The 23,597-nt window shown below is 38.1% G+C and overlaps 1 protein-coding gene across 9 annotated transcripts in view; it reads right to left on the minus strand.

Annotated features, from left to right (window-relative positions):
- Positions 1–23,597, minus strand: part of Pdlim5 (PDZ and LIM domain 5) — a 163,838-nt gene that overhangs the window by 97,051 nt on the left and 43,190 nt on the right. For all 9 annotated transcript variants that reach the window (XM_013350037.2, XM_026784095.1, XM_005357365.3 and 6 more), the window contains exon 3: positions 18,593–18,744. In XM_013350037.2, the coding sequence (XP_013205491.1) occupies positions 18,593–18,744 (152 nt within the window). The remainder of the gene's footprint in view (positions 1–18,592; positions 18,745–23,597) is intronic.

The following is a 23,597-nucleotide window of genomic DNA, read 5'->3' on the forward strand; positions in this document are numbered from 1 at the left end:
CACCTACATAATATCAGTCTTACTATCCTTATTCCTATTGGTCACCTACATAATATCAGTCTTACTATCCTTATTCCTATTGGTCACCTACATAATATCAGTCTTACTATCCTTATTCCTATTGGCTACTCCTCTTAGTTTCCTACATTCTTGACTGCTATAAGTTAATATTTGTATAAAGTATCAGCTATGTTCATATTTGCCCTTGGTCAATTTTATGACACTATGTGAATTTAATTGGTCTTCATTTGTACTCTGGGCAACATAATACTTCCAAGATTCATACTCACAAAGAATGAGGAGGTTTTATATGAGAGTATTTGGCTATTTGCTAAAAAAATCGCTATACTTTTAAAAAAAAGAAAAGTATCTTACTTTTCTATGGACATCCCTTATTACCAGTTTCATTTCTGGAAGCTTATCCATTAGAGATATTCACATAGTATGAAAGAGTCTTAGATAGAGTCCTTAAGCATTGCTAGCAGGCAAAAAGTGCTTGTCATTTAGATACAAAGCATATTTGGACTCATATATATACACTGTATATATCTGTAAATTTTTATTGATGTTATTAAGGGATCCCAAATATAAGCCCAACTTCACATATTAAAGTAAAAAGAGCACCAGCTGCTCTTCCAGTAGATCCAGGTTCAATTCCCATCACCCATATGGCAGCTCAGAGGATCTGATGCCCATTTGGCCTCCATAGGCACTGCACACACACAGCTCACAGACATGCAGAAACCCCATACACATAAAATAGAAAATTTTGTTATATGATTCAAATTTCAAACAATCAAGCAAAGTACTCACCAAATTCCTAGCCTTGTTTCCTGTAAAAGTAGATTCACTCTGATTGTCTTTTTGAATTTTATAATAATTCTTTGCAAATTTCATACAATGTATTTTCATCATATTCATACTCCCTCCAACTCCTCCCAGACCCACTCCCCCATTCCCTACCTACCTAACTCTGTCCTGTTTAATTTATGCTGCCCATATAACTCTTGGGTGTGAGGCCATCCATTGGATCATGTTCAAACTACTAGGAGCCAAGCCTTAATGAACACTGACCCTCCTTTTCCCAGAAGCCATCTCTTCAGCTAGGGGTGAAACTGCATGCATGCCCATCTCCCTGCTTCATACTGGAATTTGTCTGGTTTGAGCTTGCACAGGTCTTATGCATGCCATCACATTCATTGTGAATTCATGTTTAGCTACCCTGTTGTGTCTAAATAGCCCCATTTTCTATACTTATCCATTGCCTCTGGCTCTTGCGATCATTCTAGGCCCCTTTTATGCATTGATTCCTGAGCCTTGGAGGAAGGGAAAATATTGATGTCCTATTTTAAGGTTGAGTGATCCATAGTTGTGAGTCTGCGTTAACTGCAATCTACTCAAGAAGTTTCCCTCATGAGGGCTGAGAAATGCAGTAATCTATGGGTACAGAGATAAGTCATTAATAGTTGATTTAATAATACATTCGTTTAATAGAATAGTAGCAGGTTCTACCCTAGGTTCTTGAACCCAATAAGGGTACCAGCTATGGGTTTAACTTGTGAAGTGAGCTTTAAGTAAGATCAGAAACTTGTCAGTACCAGCATGATTTCTCCATGCTGTATTATCAGTTGAGTATAACAAGGGATGGATAATCTTTGCTGTCAACTTGGCTATATCTGGAATCAACTAAAACTCATGATGGGCATGCCTATGGGGGATTTTCTTGCAATCAAGAAATCATAAGACTAGAAAACCTACCCTAAGTCTGGGCCACACCTTCTGGTGGTAGCCTATATAAAACGATAAAAAAAAAATGAAGGCTTTTGCTTTTTGCCTACTTGATCTCACTGGCAAGTTCATCTATCCTGTTGCTGAGGCATTACTTCACTGATATTTGAAGCTACTTCTTCTGGATTCTATAGTAGACTAAAAATCAGAAGGTCTCTAGATTTCTGATGCTGAGATTTCAGCACCAGATTGGGATTGCTAAAAGCATTCAATCTGATAGATTGAGCCACTACGATATTCCTAGCCGTTCTATCAGGAGTCAGCATGGCTGGACTAAGACCCCATCATATAAGCTACTATAAATCATTCATATATATGTATATACTTCATTTTTAACAGTTCTGTTCCTATATCAGCATCTTCAGCAATAGAATCTTAACATCAAGTTTAAAAGTAGGTTAATGGCCTGGGAAAGAGTTTTGCAAAAGAGGGCCTGTCTAGCATGTATGGAGCTTTGAGTTCAGTTGCCATAACTACAAACAAGCCCCACACCCCAACAATACTACAAACTGGAGTTTCCCGATTTAAAAGTAAACAAACACATTCTAAAAAACTAGAGAAATCTGTTCATCAGGGCAGGATTAAAAGTCTGATGTTTCTGATTAGTTTCACTAAACAAGAAAAACAAGTTTGCTGTTGGCATTGCCTTTTCTCCTGTGAGACTGTGAGAGTTAATCATGGCATATGTTACAGTTGGCTTCGGTTGTCAACGTGACACAAACCTAGTTACCTAGGAAGGAAGAACCCAAATGAAGAATTGTCTCCATCAGGCTGACTTATGGGAATTATCTGTGAAGCATTTTCTTAATTAATAAATGATACGGGATGGCCCAGCCCACTTGGGTGGTGCCGTGTCTAAGCAGGAGGACATGAACTATATAAGAAACATAGCTGAAAAAGCAATGTTTCTTCATGCTTTAATTGCTCCCTCAAATATCCTCCCTTAAACTGCTGTTTTGACTTCTCTTGATGATGAACTATAAACTGTAAGCTGAAGCTAGTTTTAGTAAGCATCAGAGGAACAGAGACGAAAACCAGGAGAAAAGGGAACACTTGTCCTTACATTAAAATATGCACCAATAAATCTTAGGCATGTACATTCCAAAACAGAAGCAACACAGTCAGTAATGAAAGCTGACCAGCTATGCATAGTGAACTCAGGAACACACTGTGGAGATGAAGTGGGACAGCTCCTACTCATGTCTGGCCAGTGCCGGGATTTTCTCACTCAGAGTCTCCTGTAAAATGAGGACGTGACTGTCTAACTTTACACACTGTATATCTGCTCTACTAAACTGAATATATGTCCTACTACAGACCCAAGTATTAGCTCTCTTTCCAGACTAACTAAATTAAAACTTCTGAATAAGATCATCCTGGATTATCCACACAGGCCCTAACTAAATTCAAGAACAACTGTCTTTATAAAAGACAAAAGACAGACATTGAAGAGGAAGAGGCAAATAGACCTGAGAGGCAGAAACTGGATTGAGGCAACCACAAGGAATGCCAGCATTAAAAGTATTGGCAAGAACACAGAAGAAAGGGATGTAATATACACTGTGAATGGTAAAGCAAGTTAGTTAAATACTTAAGGTGGTTTCTCAATAATTTTAAAATAAAACTATTAGCTGATCTAACACTTTTACTAGTGAATGAATATATGTGTGTGCATAATGTATATGTATATATCCCCAAAGAAAGTGATCTAAGTATAGTGACACAATATCTGTATCCCATGTTCATTGTACCACTATTTGCATGGCCAAGATAGGAAATTAATTAAGCTAACTGTTAATCAATGAATGAAAACATCAAGAAAATGTAGTACAAAAACATCAAAGACATCTTCATCATCACTTTAGCTGTCATCATTTTGGTGCCAGAAATTGAACCCAGTACTTAAGTATTTTGGTAAGCACATACTCTACCACTAAGCTTTCATTAAAAATAAAAAAGAGAAAAATATATAATTTATACTAATCGAGAGATGCAAAATTGTTTTAGAGACACTAAAAGAAAATATCACTCTTCTCACATATAGGCACAGTCCAAAGAGCTGAGCTCACAGAAAAAGGTACAATGATGGTCATTAGGGGTGGAGAAGATGGGGAGTCTTTCGGGAGGCAATGAACAAAGGGTACAAAATTTCAGAGGAATAAGTTCAAGAGGTCTGTGGTGTAAGATAGTAATTATGGCTAATGACAGTGTATCATGTTCGTGAAAACCACTAAAAGTAAAAACATTTTATAACATGGTCATTATAGCTGAGAACAATGTACTGTATTCTTGAAACTGCTTTTAAAAAATAGACCTTCTTATTCATTAAGTGTGCTCCATGTGCGGTGCGGGTGCCTGTGGAGAACAGAAGTCCACCACAGGTGTTTCTCTGATATGGTCTCTCAAGAAACCTAGAGCATGTGGTTAAGAATAAACTTGCTGGGCAGTAAGCCCCTAAGGCCCTACCAGTGGGTTATAGAAGCACACTGCCATGCCTTTTTATACAGTGCTGGGGACCCAAACTGGCCCTCCAACTCATACGACAAGCACTTTACCCACTGAGACATCTCCCCAACCAAAAAGTCGATTTTAAATGTTTTTTTGTTATTTTTTTTTTTTTTTTTTTTTTTTTGGTTTTTCGAGACAGGGTTTCTATTAAAGGCGTGCGCCACCACCGCCCGGCAAATGTTTTTACCACAAAAAATTAATATGAGGTCATACATATGCCAATCAGCTTAACCATACCTCAAAATGCCATGTTATATAAATTATACAATCTACAAAATATTAAAAGTTCTTTTAGTGGAAGGACACCCACCTGAAGATGAAAGGGCAAGGAAGAAGTCTCTTTCCATGGAAATGCAGTGCCTTGATTCCAAATTTCTGGACTCATGCTTGACATGAGACACAATAAACTCCTGTCGTTTTCAACTTCTCAGCCTGGGGTAACTTATTCTGTGACCACAAGAAAACTATTCTACTAACCCAAAACTGTTGGAAGGATTTCATGGAATAGCATGGTCAAATGTCCTTATATATAAAATAAACAGCAGTAACTTTACTACTAATGAATGAGCCTATGTAAGAGGCCTGCCAGTTTATAAACAAATATAGTCCCTTGTATTTCTCAGAGGTAGAAAATATGTTTCTTGTTTTTCTATGAAATAAATTTTAAAAATTATACTTCATTTCCCAATAAATGCATTTCAAATTAACAAATAGTAATTGTTATATTTTGATATATGATGATAAATAATTCCCTTTCTGTGGTTTTATTTATTTTAGTCATTTCCACAATAAGATCTATGCTCAGCTCAGCAGATACTCTAGCATACAGTAAGTGTGTAAGGAAGGCGGAGCAAACACTGAAATGGCAGGAATAACCTTTGCCTCCACGGGAACTAAGTCACAAGGCAGATGTTACGGAGGTTTTACAAGATAAGATCCTTTCTTTCCTCCTAAGGATAAGATTCTGGAAAATTGAGAAGGGGTCTTAGGTGCTATGAAGCATTCTGCACCTGTAAAGAGAGAAGATTCATGGCACTAACGAGGGCCAAGGCGTAAGATTAAGTACCTCGTCTTGTATTAAGGCTGGGCAAGGCAACTCCAGTAGCAAGAGTAGGGTTCCAAAAGCCAGTAAAGAAGATGGAGACAGCCCTGCCCCACTGTTAGGAGTCCTCACAAGAAGATAAACTATACAATTGTAACATATATGCAGAGCTCAGTCCCATGCAGGCTCCTTGGTTGTCAGTTCATAGGGTGAGGCCCTATGAGCCTCTGTTAGTTGATTCTGAGGGTTTTCCTGTGATGTTTTGTTATAATCCATGGGAGGCCTGCCCTTTTCTGAATAGCAATGGAGGAGGAGTGGGGGAAGGCAGAGGGGAGGTACTAGGAAGGACTAGGAGGAGAGGAACCCAGGTGGAGGAAAGGACCAGGAGGGGCAAATGCTGTTGGGATGCAAATTTCTAACCTAGGGAAAACAGGCAGCTAGAGAACTCACTAGTCCATACGGATGTATCCCAAATATTTTCTAAGAGTGCAATGGGAAGACAAACATAACAAAAGAGGAATGGCTCCCCCCAGAAACTGCTGTCATTCAGACAGTCTTCTCACACTGACATGGGACAGGGCTTGCGATCATACTTGTCCTTCCCCGGGACACACTCCTGAAAAGCAAGACGAGCTCTTTCCTTTCTCTGTACCTGAACAATTAAAGCAGAGCCACACCAAGGACAACTTGGCAAGTATCTGTTAAAGGAGTGTTACTAAGAGAGAAAACCAAAGGAAAAGGGCAGAGCAGTTTTAAATGTAAGATATGCAACAGAAGGAGGTGCACAGAGACAAAGATCAGCAGAGCTGCGCAGCAGAAAGTCACTCAACCTGTTCTGGGCCCTGACCCAGCCATCTGCAACAACTCCCACTCCACCCTGATCTAGCCTTTGACAGTTCCTACCTACACTTGTGAAACTGGCTCCAGAGTCTTTTCTTTCTCCACCCTGCTCACTGCACTGAGCAGAAGGCCTGGGTTTTAAATCCTAGCTGTGTGACAGGCAGATTCCTTAGGCACCATCCTCTTCCCTTTTATCGTTTCAGTAAGTGAATAACAACAACAATAACAGAAATAGCAACTGTATCTCTAATAGTTCTTGAAAAAAATGAAACGAGACATGTGTGAGTGACGGAGGATTTCTGACTTGCTCTGAGCTACCAGTAATAAATACCAATCACCATTACTAAATATTTGGTTGACTTACTTATTTGTCTGCTAGGCATTGAACCCAGGGCCTTTCTGCAACTCTATTACATATGTATGGTTAATTCAAAGTTCAGACACATACAATACTGAGAGGACATATTGGTACCTTAGTGGCCAGTGGTGGAAATGTGGACACTCCACAAAAGGAAATTCAGAAAAATGAGCAATCTAAGGAAACACTGGTGCATTTAATAGTCACGGTGTTTCGCGATACTAAGGAGACAGCTTTAAAAACACTGTAAGTGAACCACAAAACACATGGGGAAAGCAGCGGATGAAGGTCAATTAGCAGGCATGGCACAAAGGTCAGGTTTACAAGGCTAATGCCTGTCTGCTCTTCTTTGCTAATCCTCTGCCTAACTCCAGCTCCATGGCTTGTATACTATGACTGAGCTGTCACATAACAAGAAGCAAGTTCAAACTTTTCTTCAAAGTACAAACAGAAAACAGTGATGTGGCTGGTGCTGTTTCTTCCAACTCTAAATGCTCTAAATCTATGAAGATACATGGAAGTGGTCATGCTTTTTCATTCAACTGAAAAGCTACCTCATAAGAAGAGGGTATTAAAGCTGCTGGACCTCATTCAGCACTCTATTCACTGAGACTATTGAGTGAATGAAGGAGGTGATGGTGCTGTCAGATTTTTTTTATAGAGCTTTGTGAATTTATTCTGTAAGCTTCTAATTAAAATTTTTCAAACAGCATCAACTCCTTGCTAGTATTACTGATGCAACTAAATTTTAGTAAGTCAAATTACTGGAAACTTTGTTTCCTTTGAGATATATTTAATATCAAACTATTTATTGTATATTTTGAAGAACAAGCATCATTTGAAACACCTGTACTTTTCAATTTCTATATTTAAAGAGACAGGTGTTGGGTGGTGATAGAGCATACTTTTAATGCCAGTACTTGGGAGGCAGAGACAGGGAGGTCTCTGAGTTTGAGGTCAGCCTGGTCTGCAGAGGAGTTCCAGGATGGCCAGGGGTACACAAAGAAGCCCTGCCTCAAATAGCCATTAAAAAAAGACAGTGTAGTAATATAAGAAAAATAAGTTACATTAGGGAAAGAGACAAGTTGAATCCTGGTTTGTATACACATTAACTACTATAAGGTAGCATCTGTCATAAATGTTAATAATAAGATTAAATGGCTAATGTATACGATGTTCTTAGCTCAATACCTTGGAAAGACAGCTTACTTCTTTAATATTCCTCACTTAGTGAATTCTTATGCTACACTAAAAACAACACAAAGACAGTTTCCAAATATGTTCTCCCTTGCAGTTCAGAAGAAAAACCAACATAAAATTTCTTAGAAACACAAATATTGTTACAATTTATATAAGCATTCCAAAAGGAATAAACAAAAATGAAAGAACTTCTCTATACTATTAAAATAAACAGTAAACATCACACAGCAAGGGAATTTACATGCAAAAATAAAAAACATCACAGCAAAATTCCACAACTAACTTTTGATGCCTTAGAACAATTCTTTGACAAATTACAGTAAACCAGGCTTCGCATTAGAAAATGAAATTTATGCCAACATTATAGAGTATTTGAAATCTGGAAAAGACTTATTAGTCTTTATTTTTGTACGTCAAAATTTTTAGATTTTAGAATCAATTTGACAACCAAAAATATTTTCAGATAGCAAAAACACATGGGACTAACAAATAATTTATCATTTCAAAGTCTGGTGTACATAACATAATTCCAGTAAAACAAAAGGATCTGGAAAGTCCCTTGCGTTCATTGTTACAAGATGAGTTTCCCAGGAAAACAGTACAAAAGAGTCAAGATAAAGGGAACTCGACTTTAATAGGAGGATTTTAATTCAGAATTATCAACTGAATGCCTAATATAACATGAAAACAGACCCTTACTGAATTATTCCCCCCCCCAAAAAAAAACCTAAAGTTCATATTAATTTCAGAGGAAGATTGCTACTGGGGATCATAAAAGAAAACAGTAATTATAAAAAAGAACCAGAGTCGCCAGGCAATGAGTTATAAAGCTGACTTTTTTTTTTGAAAATGGAGGCAAATTTAGACAAGTTTTACAGTATAATACTCTGCCCTATTGGTGTCTAGAGCAGCCACTCACTCCTTTTTACTTTCATCTCCTATAAGCCTGCGCTATTTCAGTCTTTCCAACTATAATAGCAACAGCAGCCACTGGTAAACAGTTGGGAAAGGCTTGAATTTCAACTCTTTCAAAGGCTCCTTAAGCTATGGGCAAAGATGTTTATTTGGAACTCAAAGGGGACTGCTATGTTTAAACATAGAAGAATGGCCAGTCTGTCTCACTACTAACTTCCTATGAAACACTTCTAAATGTATCAGCCAATAGCAGCAAAAATTACTGTATTGTAAAGCGTGGCATTCTCTACAACTCAAGGCAGTAACTACATAGCGAGTGTCTTCTGTTTCAACCAGAATGGCAGGCTGAGAACCCTCCTTTCCATACAGTAAGATTGGGAGCGGCTCTTTTCACCTGAAACCTCCACTGCCACTTCTACATGAGCACCTCCAGGAAGCCTTTCGTCTGAACAGGATCTTGTGCTCCTTGAGCATGGAGCACATTTTATGACTTATCCCAATGAAAACATTTCTTTGTTTCTTAAAGGAAAGAATTACAAATCGCTATCTATCCTTAACTGCCAGGCATGAGGTAAAGCTGATGAAAAAGTACATTTTTACATGAACGCTGACATTTTCCAACTAAATGTTAGTATTAATGGTAGTGTTGACAAACACTAGATATTAAAACAAAATTATTTTTAAATACTTCATAAAAGCACAATCCAGAAGTGTGAAGTTAGAAAGTTACTTGAGTTCAATGTTACCTAGGAAAATAAAGAAAATACAAATGAATTTTGTATTCCATAGAAAAGTAAAAAAAAAAAAAAAAAATAGGAAAGTGAAAGAACAAACGTCACTTTCTGCTCGTCTTTCCGTCTGGACCGCAGTGAAAAAGAACTGTTGCTCTACGGCTCCTCTAAGGAGAACAAGAGGACTCAGCCGAGAAAACAAGGTGTGTCCTGGCTTCTCTTTGCATCACTATTTCTCCTACCAGATGGGACATAAACCATTGGTGAGGACGACAATCATGAACCAAAGCAGCAGTGAATAAGCAGCAGGCAAAGTATTTGCAACCATACACTCTTTGGGAAGGTTTCAATTAAAAAGGCCATTTGTGTGAAAATGAAAGAACCCTATCTTCTAATATTCGCATCTTCCTTTCTCAGAAGTGCCTGCCTGCTAAGTTCTTTCATTTTCTGTTTTCCTGCAGCAGTCACACCCATGTTTCCAAGAGACAAAACAAACATGACTTCCATGTAATTTTACAGTGGACACCACATTAACACGCCTCAATTTAAGACAGAGAAAAGGAGAAAGAAATACCTGATTTTTTTGTAGGCTCTTTCTATACATTGTTGCGTTATGATAACTCTGTAAAGCAGGCACAATGTTGCCCCATTTACAAATAAAAAAGCAAGTCTCTTGTTTTGTTTTTCCAGACTGGGTTTCTCTGTAGCTTTGGAGCCTGTCCTGGATCTAGCTCTCTGTTCTTTAAATGTATTTACTAGGGTTTTCCCCTAGAGGTTTATAATAACATTGAAATTTTCTTCTTCTGAACAATAAATGACAACATGCTTAAAACAACTGCACACTTTCAAGATGTGAAGTTCATGTTACCAAGTTTGAATATGGTCAGATGGCTCAGTGGTTAAGAGCACTGCCTGCTCGTCCAAAGATCCTGAGTTCAGTTCCCAGCAACCACATGGTGGCTCACAACCATCTGTAATGAGGCCTGGTGCCCTCTTGAGGAAGAGACCTGGTCAGTCGTCCTCATCAACTTAGACCATGAAATCCAATATATGGACAAGTCAACAGAACTGCCATATACTGGCTGCCCATCCATGCTTCAGCATTGCCAGGGCATAAATTTCAACTCATTCACTACTGATAATTCAGCAATTGAACTACATTGAACTTTCATGTTTATTTCCAACAATCTTTATCACTACTGAATTAAAGAAAGAGACAGATAAAAGATAAACAAGATGACATACATTTTTGTCTATGTCTCACTAATAATAACTTTTCTGGTTATATTAAGCAAATAGTCTCTTAAAAGATGCTTTCTAGTTCTAGAACACATCTCTACTCATAGTAACATATAAAAAGCCTACTTAAGCCAGGCAGTGGTGACTGGTGCCTTTAATCCCAGAACTCACAAGGCAGAGCCAAGCGGATCTCTATGAGTTCGAGGACAGCCTGGTCTACAGAATTAGTTCCAAGACAGCTAGGACTGTTACACAGAGAAACCCTGTCTCGAAAAATAAAACACTAAAAAATAGAAATTTAAACTTTAATACAGAAATAATAATTTAGCAAAACAGTCAACCAGAGAGAAAAAAATAAATATATTCAAATTTAGAATGGGCAACCAAATACACAGAGTCACCACCCAGTACTCTATCTAACGGCTCACTAGCCTATTTGTCTGTAGAGTCCTTTTAAACCAAAGAATGTAACTGGGTTCTATCTCTACAGAATACTGAACAGTAAGAGAAATGAAAAGTACTCTTTTCAGAGAAATGCAAGTGTTTTCACGTGAAGGACTCGGCTGTGTCTACTGTGCTTCTGTGCCACCTTCTAAAATATACATCAGGAGTTCATCTAACCACCGAACTCATTGCTACAACAGTAAGTCTTTACTACGACAGCCAGGCATAGTGTTAGGTCTGTGATCCCAGCAAGCTAAGGCAGGAGGATCCTGAGTTGAAGCCAGGCCTAGACTCCACAGTGAGACCCTGTCTCTTAAAAAAAAAAAAAAAAAAAAAAAAAAAAAAAAGGCAGAGAGGGCTGAGGTATATAGCCTTTGAAACAGCTTTATTAGGCAAATCAGATAAACTCTCTCAACTATGAAAAGTGGGCATGCTAACACCGACCTTGACCGGACTGACTTAAGCATAAAGTGGTTGTGCATGAAAAGTCATTCACAAAACAAACGGCCACACATGCTTACACAGCCTTTCACGTAGTAATGGTGCTAAGGGTGGGGATGGAATCACAAAGTCCCCCTGAAACACAGCCAACAAGCCAATGCCAAGTTGGAGAACAGGTACCAGGAAGACATGTGAAGTGACAAGAAGAAAACAGGACCTGGCTTAACATTCTTGATCCAAATACTGCAGATACAGAACTGAAAACATTTGATTTTAAAAACAAACCAACTTTGTAACTTTCTAAAATCCTACCTCCATGCTCTTAGTGAAATGAATGTGGAGCTGAACCAGTACAGCTTACAGTAACAGGGTATTAAGCAATCCGGTAAAACAAAACAGAAAATGACTAATAGCTTCAGTCTGGTTCAAGGCTACTTTCTCTTTTTTTCTTGTAACTCAATGTGCCTGTTAAATTATTCCAATCTGTCATTCATTAATAGTAGTTACTGGACCGCTGACAATTTTTGAGGTATTTTTTTTTTTAGGATATAGACCAAAGAGGCAGAAAAAGGGTACACCAATATTTTTCAAAATTCAACTCTTCTAGACCTTTCATTTCCAATCAGATCAAGTTATACACTAAATGAAATTTGAAGAAGAAAAACAAAAGGCAAAAAAAGAACCTCAGACATGCCACCGCTAATGAAAAACAAGGAAGAACAAAAAAGTCATACATGAATTTTTTCATGATTCCAACAGGCCTAATGAAAAAATAACAAATAAGGATGAAAGTGTATGCTACCCTCTGAAGATGAAGTGCTATCTACAGCTCTATCTGACGTGCCTTTCACCTCCAAGCAACTTTGCTATCCTGGCACAGTGGAAGAAGGCTCTGGTGAAGAATGCCCAATTTCCTGATTCTCTCGGCCAAGATAAGCAAGCGCAGTTGGTGTGATCAGTGGAAAGCTCTAGGAAGCTTACCCTTTACAGTTGAAAAACCAGAACAAAACTCAGACATTTTACTGTAAAAATGGGATTTTGAAATCATGTATGATCTCATTTTATAGTCAAGAAAGTTAAGTACCAGTTTAGTGACATTCCCCAAATCATACAGTAAGTTAGTAGCAAGTTTATTATTAATGCTCCATGTGGAGAATTATTGCAATGTGAAGCAGTTTAAAGCTTTACTCATAGAATCTAACTTTATTTAGCCAATAGTTACTTAAGAGCACTGGAGTGTAATTTTCTTTACTTGTCAACTGAAATAATGCTATTTTAAAATTGATCTACTTTGACTTAGATAAAAACAATAAACAAAGTGAATTTGGCATTTTAAAATAATCACTTCTATTTGCCTGATTACTCTAATTGGAGAAGTAATTTTAAGTAGAGTCTCATAATGCAGTGTAATATTCTTAAATTAGTTTAAGTCACAAACACACAAAAAAATGAATAAATAATTCACCCAATTCTGGGAAAGAAAATTAAAGTCTCTCATAAGTTTATACATTCATATCCACAGTAGAACAAGAGTCAAGTGTGATTGTTTTAGGTTATTACAGAAACACAATGTTTACCTTATTATGTGTTCCAAAACTGGACAAGATATGGAATAACAACTATAGACCAACCCTATCAAATAAGAATTCTTTCGTATACTAAATTTTATTTAATTTCTAAACTTTATTGTATAATAACTGAGTTTTAACTTTATGATGAAATTACTTTTTAAAAATACACTTCAAAAATTAGTGAATATATAATATTTAAAGCCAAAAATTTTTAAAAATCAACACCCAAAATTGCTGATAATGTTTTTAATTGTGATCTCTCTTACATACACACACGCAGTCATACATGCGTGCACGCATGCTCTGTAGCATCTTGGCTAGAGGTTGGAATCTAGCATCAAGGGTCTTCGTTTAGTTTTCGTACACTGCTAAGCAGAAAAGGGCAGTAGTTCACTAGTAAGACGTGAGAGAAGCGTGATGTCTTTCCCTCCAGCAGCCTCTCTTTCCATTATCAAAGTCACTTATCTCTCATACTCTGCTCTAGCAGTTAGAACTTTATAGAAATTTTCATGGATTTTACTTCCATAGAATAAAAAAAATTAACTTATATTTGCAAACATATAATAACCCCCAAAGCCCTACAGGTTCTAGCTACCTCTGCCCACCTTTTTACACTCTGACTTCGCCTTTCTCCTATGGCCTTCACTTACAGTGCTCTGAAGAACTAACGTCTGTCTTGTCCTTCTGCCTCAGTGAACAGGAGCCCCGAGGCCCAATAAGCTAGAAAAGCTCTCCTCACCACGGTTTTAAATAACAACCCCTTTGCCTGCACTTTCTATGTCCCCTAAATGCTTTTTTTTTTCTTGTTGGTGTCTATTTCAATCAATGTATTATACACTCAGTTTTCTTGGCTTTGGTCTGTTTGCCCACTGACAGTACTATAACGGAAGAGATTTTTGGGGAGTCTGTTGTGTTCACTGTTCTGTTCTCAGCATCTACAATAATGCCTGGATTATAGTAAAGTTCAATAAATATTTGTGAAATAAATAAACAATTCTAAGTTTGGTAAGTAATGCTGACATACCAAATGATTCACTGTGTATTTAAAACACTAAAGTATACAATATGTTATCATCAAATACAAATAGTACAAAAAGCATGGTCTTGCTTTCACAAAGTCTAAACAGAGAAGAACTAAAATGCATGGGATAATTAGCTTAACAACAGACAGCGCTAGGTATGACTATTAGCTATTTAGGTTTATTTGTAAATGACTCATGAAATTAGCCTGGATACTTCAGATTGTACCTAGTATGCAATTAAATGCATAAATGAGTAACATATACTGTTTCCTTCAAGTTCGGTGGGGGGGGAGAAGAACAGGTTGCAGCAGTAAGAAGAGATCACAGACAAGGTGCTAGTGAGTTTTTATTCAACTTGACATGCAAACTGGGAAGAGAAATCCTCAATTAAGGAACTGCCTCTGTGATGATTTGAAAGAAAATGGTCCCCATAGGCTCCTAGAGAGTGAGTGGCATTCATTGGACTTGGGCCTCTCTGGGAGGCAGTGTGTCAAGGGGTGGGCTTTGAGGTCTCAAATGCTCAAGCCAGGCCCAGTGTCACTCTCTCTTCCTGCTGCCTGCCAATTTATAAGTAGAACTCTTGGCTTAGCTTCTTAGTAACAAGCCTGCCTGTGTCTTCCCGTCATGCCAATCATGTACTGAATCCATGAACTATAAATCACCCCAATTAAATGCTTTCCTTCATAAGAGTTGTTCTGATAATGGGGTCTCTTCCCAGCAATAAAATCCTATGAAAGACAGCCTCCATCACACTGCTGACAGTGCCACCCTGCAGGTGGTCCTGTTTGTAGAATAAAGGCTGAACATGTCGTGAGGAGAAAGCCAGCAAGCAGCAGTCCTTCATGGTCTCTGTTTCAGTTCCTGCTTCCAGGTTCTGGCCTTGAATCTCCGTCCTGACTTCCCCCTGTGATGGCTGTAATCTGTGGGTCAAATAAACCTTTCTGTCCTGGAGTTGTTTTGGATCAATGTTTTGTCACAGCAACCGAAAAGCAAACTAGCACAGCAGGAGATGAAGCTCCAAACAGGTTTTGTGGACATAATAGCATAGGCATTGGCAGCAAACAGACAAAAAGAATTTGATGAGGCAGCAAAAAGACATGTGAGAAACCTCTGTCAGACAGAATGGAGGGCACTCAGTAATGAGCAATAGTGATCAGAGAATACAGGCCAACCCTAAGAAAAGGAGAGCATAACCTTCTAAGCAGAGGCCTCAGGTGTGGGCAGGAACCTTCCAATAGGCTGCTGCCAGGCCTGTAGCTCAGCACACCAGAGCCCTAGGGTTTCCTTCATTGCCCCTAAATGTTCAGGGCAGTAGCTTTCTGTGGAACAAAATTAAACTACCTTTTAACCCTCCCTTCCTCTCCTAGCTCCTCCAAGATAGCTACCCACCAAAAACTAACACAGGCAAAACAGGAAAGCAGAGCCCAGCCAGCTCCCTGATTCAAGGCAAAAAAAAAAAAAAATAAAAGTAAGCTGCATTTTGTTCCCCAGCTTCCTGCTAGATTTAAGAATGCTGTGGGACAATGGTCATTTATTCTGTCACTTGTATTATTTTTAATAAAATGCTGATTGGCCAGTAACCAGGCAGGAAGTATAGGCAGGGGGACCAGGAAGGAAGCTGAAGCAGGGCAATGAGAACAGGAGAATTCTGGAAAGAAGGAAACTCAGTCTCCAGTTGTGACCCAGCCGCTGAGGAAGCAAGATGTGACTGCCTCACCAAAAAAGCTACCAAGCCACATGGCCAACACAGACAAAAATAATGGGCTAATATAAGTCATAAGAGTTAATTAATAAGAAGAGACTGGGCCAATCAGTGTATAATTAATGTAAACCTCTGTGTGATTCTTTGGGACTGAATGACTGCAGGACCAGGCAGGACAGAAACCTCAGACAACACAAGAAGGTAGGTACCCTATGAAATCACACCTTTGTCCAAGTGAGCTCCTCCTGCCTCCAAACCCTGCTCCACTCACTGTCTTGTAAGTAACACTTAAAAGAAGACTCTTATTGGAAGAAGACTTATTCTCACACTCTGATTCTAGGAAAATAGGACTAAGGTGAATCTGCACAGAATATTCCATATTCACAAAGAAAACAGTTTATTAAAAAAGGAGTCCCATAGCAAAATACCATTGTGGGTAATTCAGTATGGAAGAGGAATTAAGAACAGTCTGACTCGTAAAAAAGCAGTTAATGACAGTACTCAAGTTCAGAATATTTGCTGAGATACAAGAGAAAGAACTGAAAAAGAGATGGGCCATAGTTGGAAAGACTCAATGACAGTTTTTCAGTGTTGTATTTTCTCTTTAAAAAGCAAAAGCACTTTTTCAGTAGAACTGTCAATGTTATGTCATACACTTTGAAAAATATCCATATTAGGCCTGGAGAGATAGTTTTGTCAACAAAGTGATTGACACACAAGCCAAAGAACCTAGCTGACCCTCCGAACTCATGAAAAAAGCCAGGAGTGATGGCCCACACTTACAATCCCAGCACTGGGGAGGTAAAAACAGGCAGGTTAGTCCTTAGAACTCCCTAACAGTTCAGGTAAGTCTAACAGATGAGTACCAAGACAATGAAAACTGAAAAAAACAAGGTAGGTGGAACCTGAGGAATGAGAGTCGAAGTGAATCTAACTTACTTACTTACACACACATACACACAGAGAGAGACAGAGACATTGCACATACACACATGCACAAATTAATGTCATAAAGCGCTCATATTATACAATATATATTTAGGAACATGAAGAAAAATTACAATTAATTAAAACAGAAATCTAAAATTCTTATATTCTGGGTCCCTGAATCTCAATGTTGGGAGAAAAAAAAAAGATAAAATTCAACAGAACAGAACCCCCAAATGCTTATAATATTGAGCTGGTTTTATGTTAGTCAGATTTTGTGCTTCCGTAGCTTTATTAGAGTTAGTAGCAGACGGCTGGAGTTGGAAATGCATCCAAACAGGGTAACATCTGGTTTTCATCTATTCTTATGAGACTCAGTGTTTTCAAAAGAAAACAAAGTACTGAATCCTGGTTTATAAAAATAAGGAATCTAGTGTCTGGATTATAAAATAAAGAGGACAATGTGAAAACAGGAAGGCTGGTATTAAAAAATGATCAAAGCCCACAAAAGAGCTTATGCTGCTAAATGACTCAGTTTTAGGGTGTAAGAAGTAGCCATCATCATATGTATGTGTTTTATACTCTTGATATCTCAGACAAACTTAACTACTGTTTCCCTTCAAAATCAAACTTGGTAAAAACGCCTGTGAAGAAAAATGTGTATCTTCATTTAATCAGTAATAATGCTTATGTTGCATGCTTCTATAGACCAGCAGTATGAAAAGAAAACATTAGCATTAGATTGGTTTTATTATTCACAGATTATCTTTCCATCGATTAAAACGTACAGCCATCAAAAATTTATGTATGTATAACTGCTGATTCAGTGGTAGCACTGAAAATTTTTTTTGCAACTTACAAAAACGCAAAGGTTCAATTGGTTAGACAATCATAACACAACAAACTAGATCTATAAATCTAAGTAACCATAAGTACTAAAAATTTTCCCTGATGCCAGGTGGGGAGGAGGGTCCTGCCTCCCAGAGATGATGGGACAGACTGAGGTGAAGTTGTTTCAGGGGTAGGTATGCTATCACCCACTTAGGGAGGGCTGGAGGGTAATAATCAAAATATATCGTATGCATGCATGAATTCTCAAAGAATAAAAATACTATTATTTCCTAATAGAAGTCATTAAAACCAGGACATAAAGTCCTGGTAATGATCAGGCTCCAACCTTATACATAAAGTTCAGAGGCTGATTCTCCTCCATGCTAAGCCAGAGATGCTGCAGTGCCTCTCACAGTAAATAGGAGAGAATAACAGGGAGCTCAACTGCATACACCGCTGATCCTCGCATCCACGTCTGATTCAGCGTGGCCAACACTGCTTCTAACAGCACTGTGATACAGTGACTGCAAAGCAGGCCCATTGTTGGGATTCTCAAAACACGGGCTTATCATCATCAGTAAGTGTACGATTTATTGTTGCAGACAGAAGAATTTAACAACAACAAACAAAAAGTCATAATATTTAAAAGTCCAGTCTTAATAATAAAGGTGAGAAGACACTAGAGAAAGTCAAACCATATCATAAAGGCCCTACCCTAATATATTGCTCAGAATAAAAAATATTTATCCTACAGTAAGAATTCTTAACCTGAGCCCTACTGAAAGTTTTTAAGAATTCTTGAATTCTCAAAACCATACAAGCAATGTTCATGAAGATGTGGATGATATGAAAAATACCTCAAAGTTTTCATCAATTCACATGCTGCAGGAATATCCAATTGAAGAGCCACTATACTTTTTATTTATTTACCTGAAACAGCAGTACAGAAACTTCTTCTTGCATAGCACGAATCAAACATACAGAAATAGTTTCTCAGGGCTGAGTTCTCTCTCAGCAACAAAATTCATCTTACCTTTGCAGAGTCATATTCAAGGAGCCTGTACAACCCTTAATCTTGTTCTGGGCTTCAAGATGAGTCATTCCATGTGCACTAATCCCATCAATGCTGAGGACCACATCGCCTATTCTCACATGCGCTTGTGATGCCTTGCCACCATCTTTCAACTGCAATAAATAAACGCTATTAGAAACATCACTGTTTAAAACACAAGAACACTAAAGTAGATAAAATTACACTTTATTAATACAAAAAAAACTGTATTAATATATTATTAGAGCAACATAAAATTATTTTGCTTGATAAAAGAAGTTACATTGAAATGGTTGTCATGCTTTTTCTTAAATTATTAAAAACAATCAATATTCTAAAAAAAATGGTCTCTTATAATTTCGTTATTTATTTACTATGCAATAGTAGTGTGTGATGGTTAAGAAACAGAAAAAGAAGCAAAGTATCCATGAAAATTTTGTGTTTTAGCAAAAGAAAAGGAATAAAATCTAAAACAAAGTATTAATTTTAAACATAGGTTTTGAAACTCTTTAAAACTGTTGCATTTCTGTTTGCACACACACATGAAAGGAGGATCTTGGCATCCTCCCTCTCCTGAGTCCAGCTTACATCCGCATTTGCGGATTAACTTCTGTTAGATCACAGGGCCAAGTATCTTTTCTACTGGGTGTGCTTCCTGCTCTAGGCGTCTAACAGAAAAGAGAGGAAATGCATTGATTTGAGACTGCCAGACTTTTTTGTGTATCACAATCCTTAACCCCCAGTGTTTCTTTGGATACTCAATAAAAACGTTTGAATGTTTACATCATTTAGTTTGATCTCCTACAAGCTGCAAATATATGTGCTTCACTGCCTCTAGAAGGTAAATATAAAACTACAATATGTAGAAAAACAATGCAGTTTTCATGATAGAAATATGAAACAAATACCAACAAAAGGAACCATTCTAACCATGACAAGCTCAACATTCATTAGTCTAAGCAGATTATTATGATTATTACATTATATAGGTGGCTAAAGATAGATGGACCATGACAAAATCAAAAAGTAACCAGTAAGATGTTATAGCGATCCTATTTGAGACAATAAAAATTTCCAATAGACTGTGAAGGCAACTACATAACACTATGAATACAATTAATACAGCCTAATTGTACACTTAAAAATACTTAAGTAGCTAGCTCTTAAGTTAAAAACATTTCCCATCATCATAGTATATTTTTATTGACTTTTATTGAGCTTTACATTTTTCTCTATTGCCCTCCCTGCCTCTCCCCTCCCCTTCAACCTTCTCCCAAAGTCCGTATGCTCCCAATTTACTCAGGAGGTCTTGTCTTTTTCTACTACCCATGTAGATTAGATCGATGAATGTCTCTCTTAAAGTCCTTATTGTTGTCTAGGCTTAAAAAGAAATTTTGTAAAAAAAAAAAATACTAATTAAAACAAAGAAAGAAAACAAAACAAACTCTTAGTTTAACAAGAACTGAGTGCTGTATTATATAATTTGAAACCATTTCTTTTTTTTATATTTATTTTTTTATTATGTATACAATATTCTGTCTGTGTGTATGCCTGCAGGCCAGAAGAGGGCACCAGACCTCATTACAGATGGTTGTGAGCCACCATGTGGTTGCTGGGAATTGAACTCAGGACCTTTGGCAGAGCAGGCTGCGCCCCCAGCACCCCGGCCGCCTCCGGCTAGCTTTACCCGAAATAATTACACGGACACTGTATTCTTTTAATCAGTGCTTGGCCATTTCTATCTAGCCTCTTCTAGGCTAACTTTTGCACCTGGACTAGCCCATCTCTAATAATCTCTAATAATCTGCTGTAGCCCACAAGGTGGCTTACCAGGGAGATTCTAGCCTACGTCCATCCTGGGTTGGAGCTTCATCGCGTGTGCCTCAGAGAGCAGAGCTCTCGCCTCTGCCCGCAAGAGTGGAGCATCGTGTCTCTCTGAGGCGTCTGCCCCTCAGAGGAGAGCTGTCGAGTCTGACCTCACTTCCTCTTCCTCCCAGCATTCTGCTCTGTTTACTCCTCCCATCTATGTTTTAACCTATCAGGGCAAGCAGCTTCTTTATTTAATTAACCAATGACCTTCCTCCATCACTTCCTCTTTTTCTGTTTAAACAAAAAAGAAGGCTTTAACTTTAACATAGCAAAATTACATATAATAAAACAGTTATCAAGTAAAAATTACAATAATCTTCATCATGATTAAGGAAAACTATAACTAACTATTCTTAACTCCATCAAAGACTCCAGAAAGATACAATATTACCTAAACAAACAAGAAAAAAGCAACTTTTAAAACTCTAGAAATGACAGAGACATCTCACTGCCTGTACAGTCACCCAAAGTTCCTCTGTACCGTTGGGGCATCCATCTTCGGCCTACAGGCCCATAGTTTCCGCAGACATTTCCATGAAGCAGGACATTTCAAAGTCAGTTCAGTCACTATCTGTTGTGTCCTGCAGAATGTCTCACAGACTCTTTCATGAATCAGGAACCCCGAAAAGATCATCTCACCTTAGGCAAGTTCAGTAGTTAACCTCTGAGCCATCTCTCCAGCCCCCTGTATAGAATGCATGCTTAGTGAAATGCTGGCTTACGATGAAATATCATATTTGTCACTTTATTGCTCAGCACAGTTTTCTTGCCCTTACTTTTAGGTTATAAAACATAAAAATCTCATACAGTTTCATGAATTCTATCTCTTTCTTGAGTACCACACATAGGAAAATGACTAAATGTTATCAGTCCTATTCTTTTCCTCTTCTGACCACACCCTGATCACCTTTCACCTCAATCTCACCTATTATCTAGTTGCACATTTCAAAAATGCTGGTTGCTGAGTTTTAAATATGGTATGAATGTGCCCCCAAAGATCTATGTGCCGAGATTTAATCTTCATTGTGAAACTTAACCTGACTATGATGTTTGAAGTTGAGCCCTTTGTGATTAGGATTCAATATGGTCATTAGGATAGGGCTCCCATTATAAAATCCTGGTGGATATAAAATGAACAGAAATGGAGTCTGCCCAGCCACTCCTGCCTTCCCAAGTGACACCCTCTCTGCACACCATGGGGGTTTATTAGAAAGAATGACATCACCACATGTGGCCCTTTAACCCTGGACTTCCAGAATGGTAATTCTAAATAAAACTGTTCTCTATATAGCTCACACACTGTTATAGCACTATTGGCAAAAGGAAAATGAACTGGTAAGTTGTGGGGGAAACTAAAAGCACAGGCAATAATAGCCTGAAGTGGTTGGAGGCTCAGGAGATGTTAAAGGCTAACAACTATTTCTGGGACTGGGTCTTTATTTGTTTAGGGTCACTGTTGTCCCATCCTAATCCTTATAATTCATTTTAATTCTTTATGCATGTGTGGCTACATCTTAGGAAGCATCTACAGTAGTAGATTTTCATATGGCTTCTCTGAAGTCTTTAGTGTCACTTATCTCTGCCAGTTTCCATCTTCTAGCCTGTCCTCCCCTCCCCAACACCAATTTATCCCTCCCTGTCCATAATTTTCTTTTAAGACCTTACACCAGTGCCTTCTCCTTCCCTTAAAAGAACCCATCATGACCCCTAGTGATTTCCTGACCTCTGGGAGTATTCCAAATGAAAAGCACATACCTAACACTCATAAATGAAAGAAAACATACAATGTTTATCTTTCTAGGCCTGGATTATCTCAGTCAGGATTTTCTCCAGGTCCACCTTTTTACCCACTAATTTTACTTTTCTTACTAGCTGAGAAGTAACTGTAAATATGCCACATTTTCATTTTCTATTCATCAGTTAGTGAACAGCTAGGGTCACTCACTATTTATAGAGTTCATCTTTTACAACGTGTAAAAATGTCTGAAGAGCTACATTTATTTGAAGTAGTAACTATTTCCTGTCACCAGTGTACACTGTGTGTGTTATACAGCAGTCGCCCGCCCTCTGTAAAGACACAATGTGTAGGAATACACAGCCATCAGAGGTTCCTGAGTCAAGCTCAATATAAATCAAACTAATGACAGGGAAATGCTTCTCCCTTTACTCTTTCTATCCATCTGTCGGCACTGTTAGCCAACTTTCCATAGAATTAATTGTAGCTACATGTTTCTTTACAGATTCTTCACTATCTGGTCTCACTGAGGTTGCTAGTTAATGTGGCTGCACACATTGGGACTAGCTCTGAATTCAATCTGCTTGCCAGCACTGAAAAGGAGACAATACAGGACACTGTGTGCTAGGAAATCAGTATCTTTACTTAGAGGGTAAGGGTCGATCATCACTACTCTATAGGAATAGGTGAATTTTAACCCATTATCTGTAATTATGCATTACATTTTCCTCTTAAAAAGAAATGCAGACTTCACTAAGTAGAGAAGAGAGATGGCCTGAGGTATGTGGAAAACAGAATGCGAGCCTTGGCTTCCCTCAGCTCATCTTATTTCACTGGAAATACCCAACAGTAACCCTTCCTCCAGCACTGTAGGAGGTAGCTCATGTGTCTTTTACTGTTCTAAGAAAGGAGGGAGTCATAAAGCAAATAGTACTGTTTATTGAACATCAACTGTGAGAAACTTCAGGACACCCTTCAATATTCTTTATTGCTGTCAGGTACTCTTGGTCTGTTCTGCACCTGAGAAAAAGAGCTTCCAACTGGTTGAAGGACTTGGTACATTCATGCATTACAGAGCACATGCTTTGAAGAGAGACAATAAAGAGTCCATATTCACACTCTCTTTGCTGGTTGTGTCACCTGCCCTAACCTCTCTAAGCTCCAGCGATCTTTGAAAATGATGAGTAAAATTCTGTATGCCTCATGGAGCCACTTACTGACAACCATAATGCTAATACATGTCAAATCACACAATAAATTTTCTCTATTTTTCTTATAAGTTCATATGATTAAATCTCATTATTCATATTGGTCAGATCTGCTTCTGTCTTTTACTTCCCTTCCTAAAAGAAAGGCCAACTATTCCTTTCCTTCACTCATAAG

Source organism: Microtus ochrogaster, chromosome 21, assembly GCF_000317375.1.
Source record: "Microtus ochrogaster isolate Prairie Vole_2 chromosome 21, MicOch1.0, whole genome shotgun sequence".
NCBI lineage: Eukaryota > Metazoa > Chordata > Mammalia > Rodentia > Cricetidae > Microtus > Microtus ochrogaster.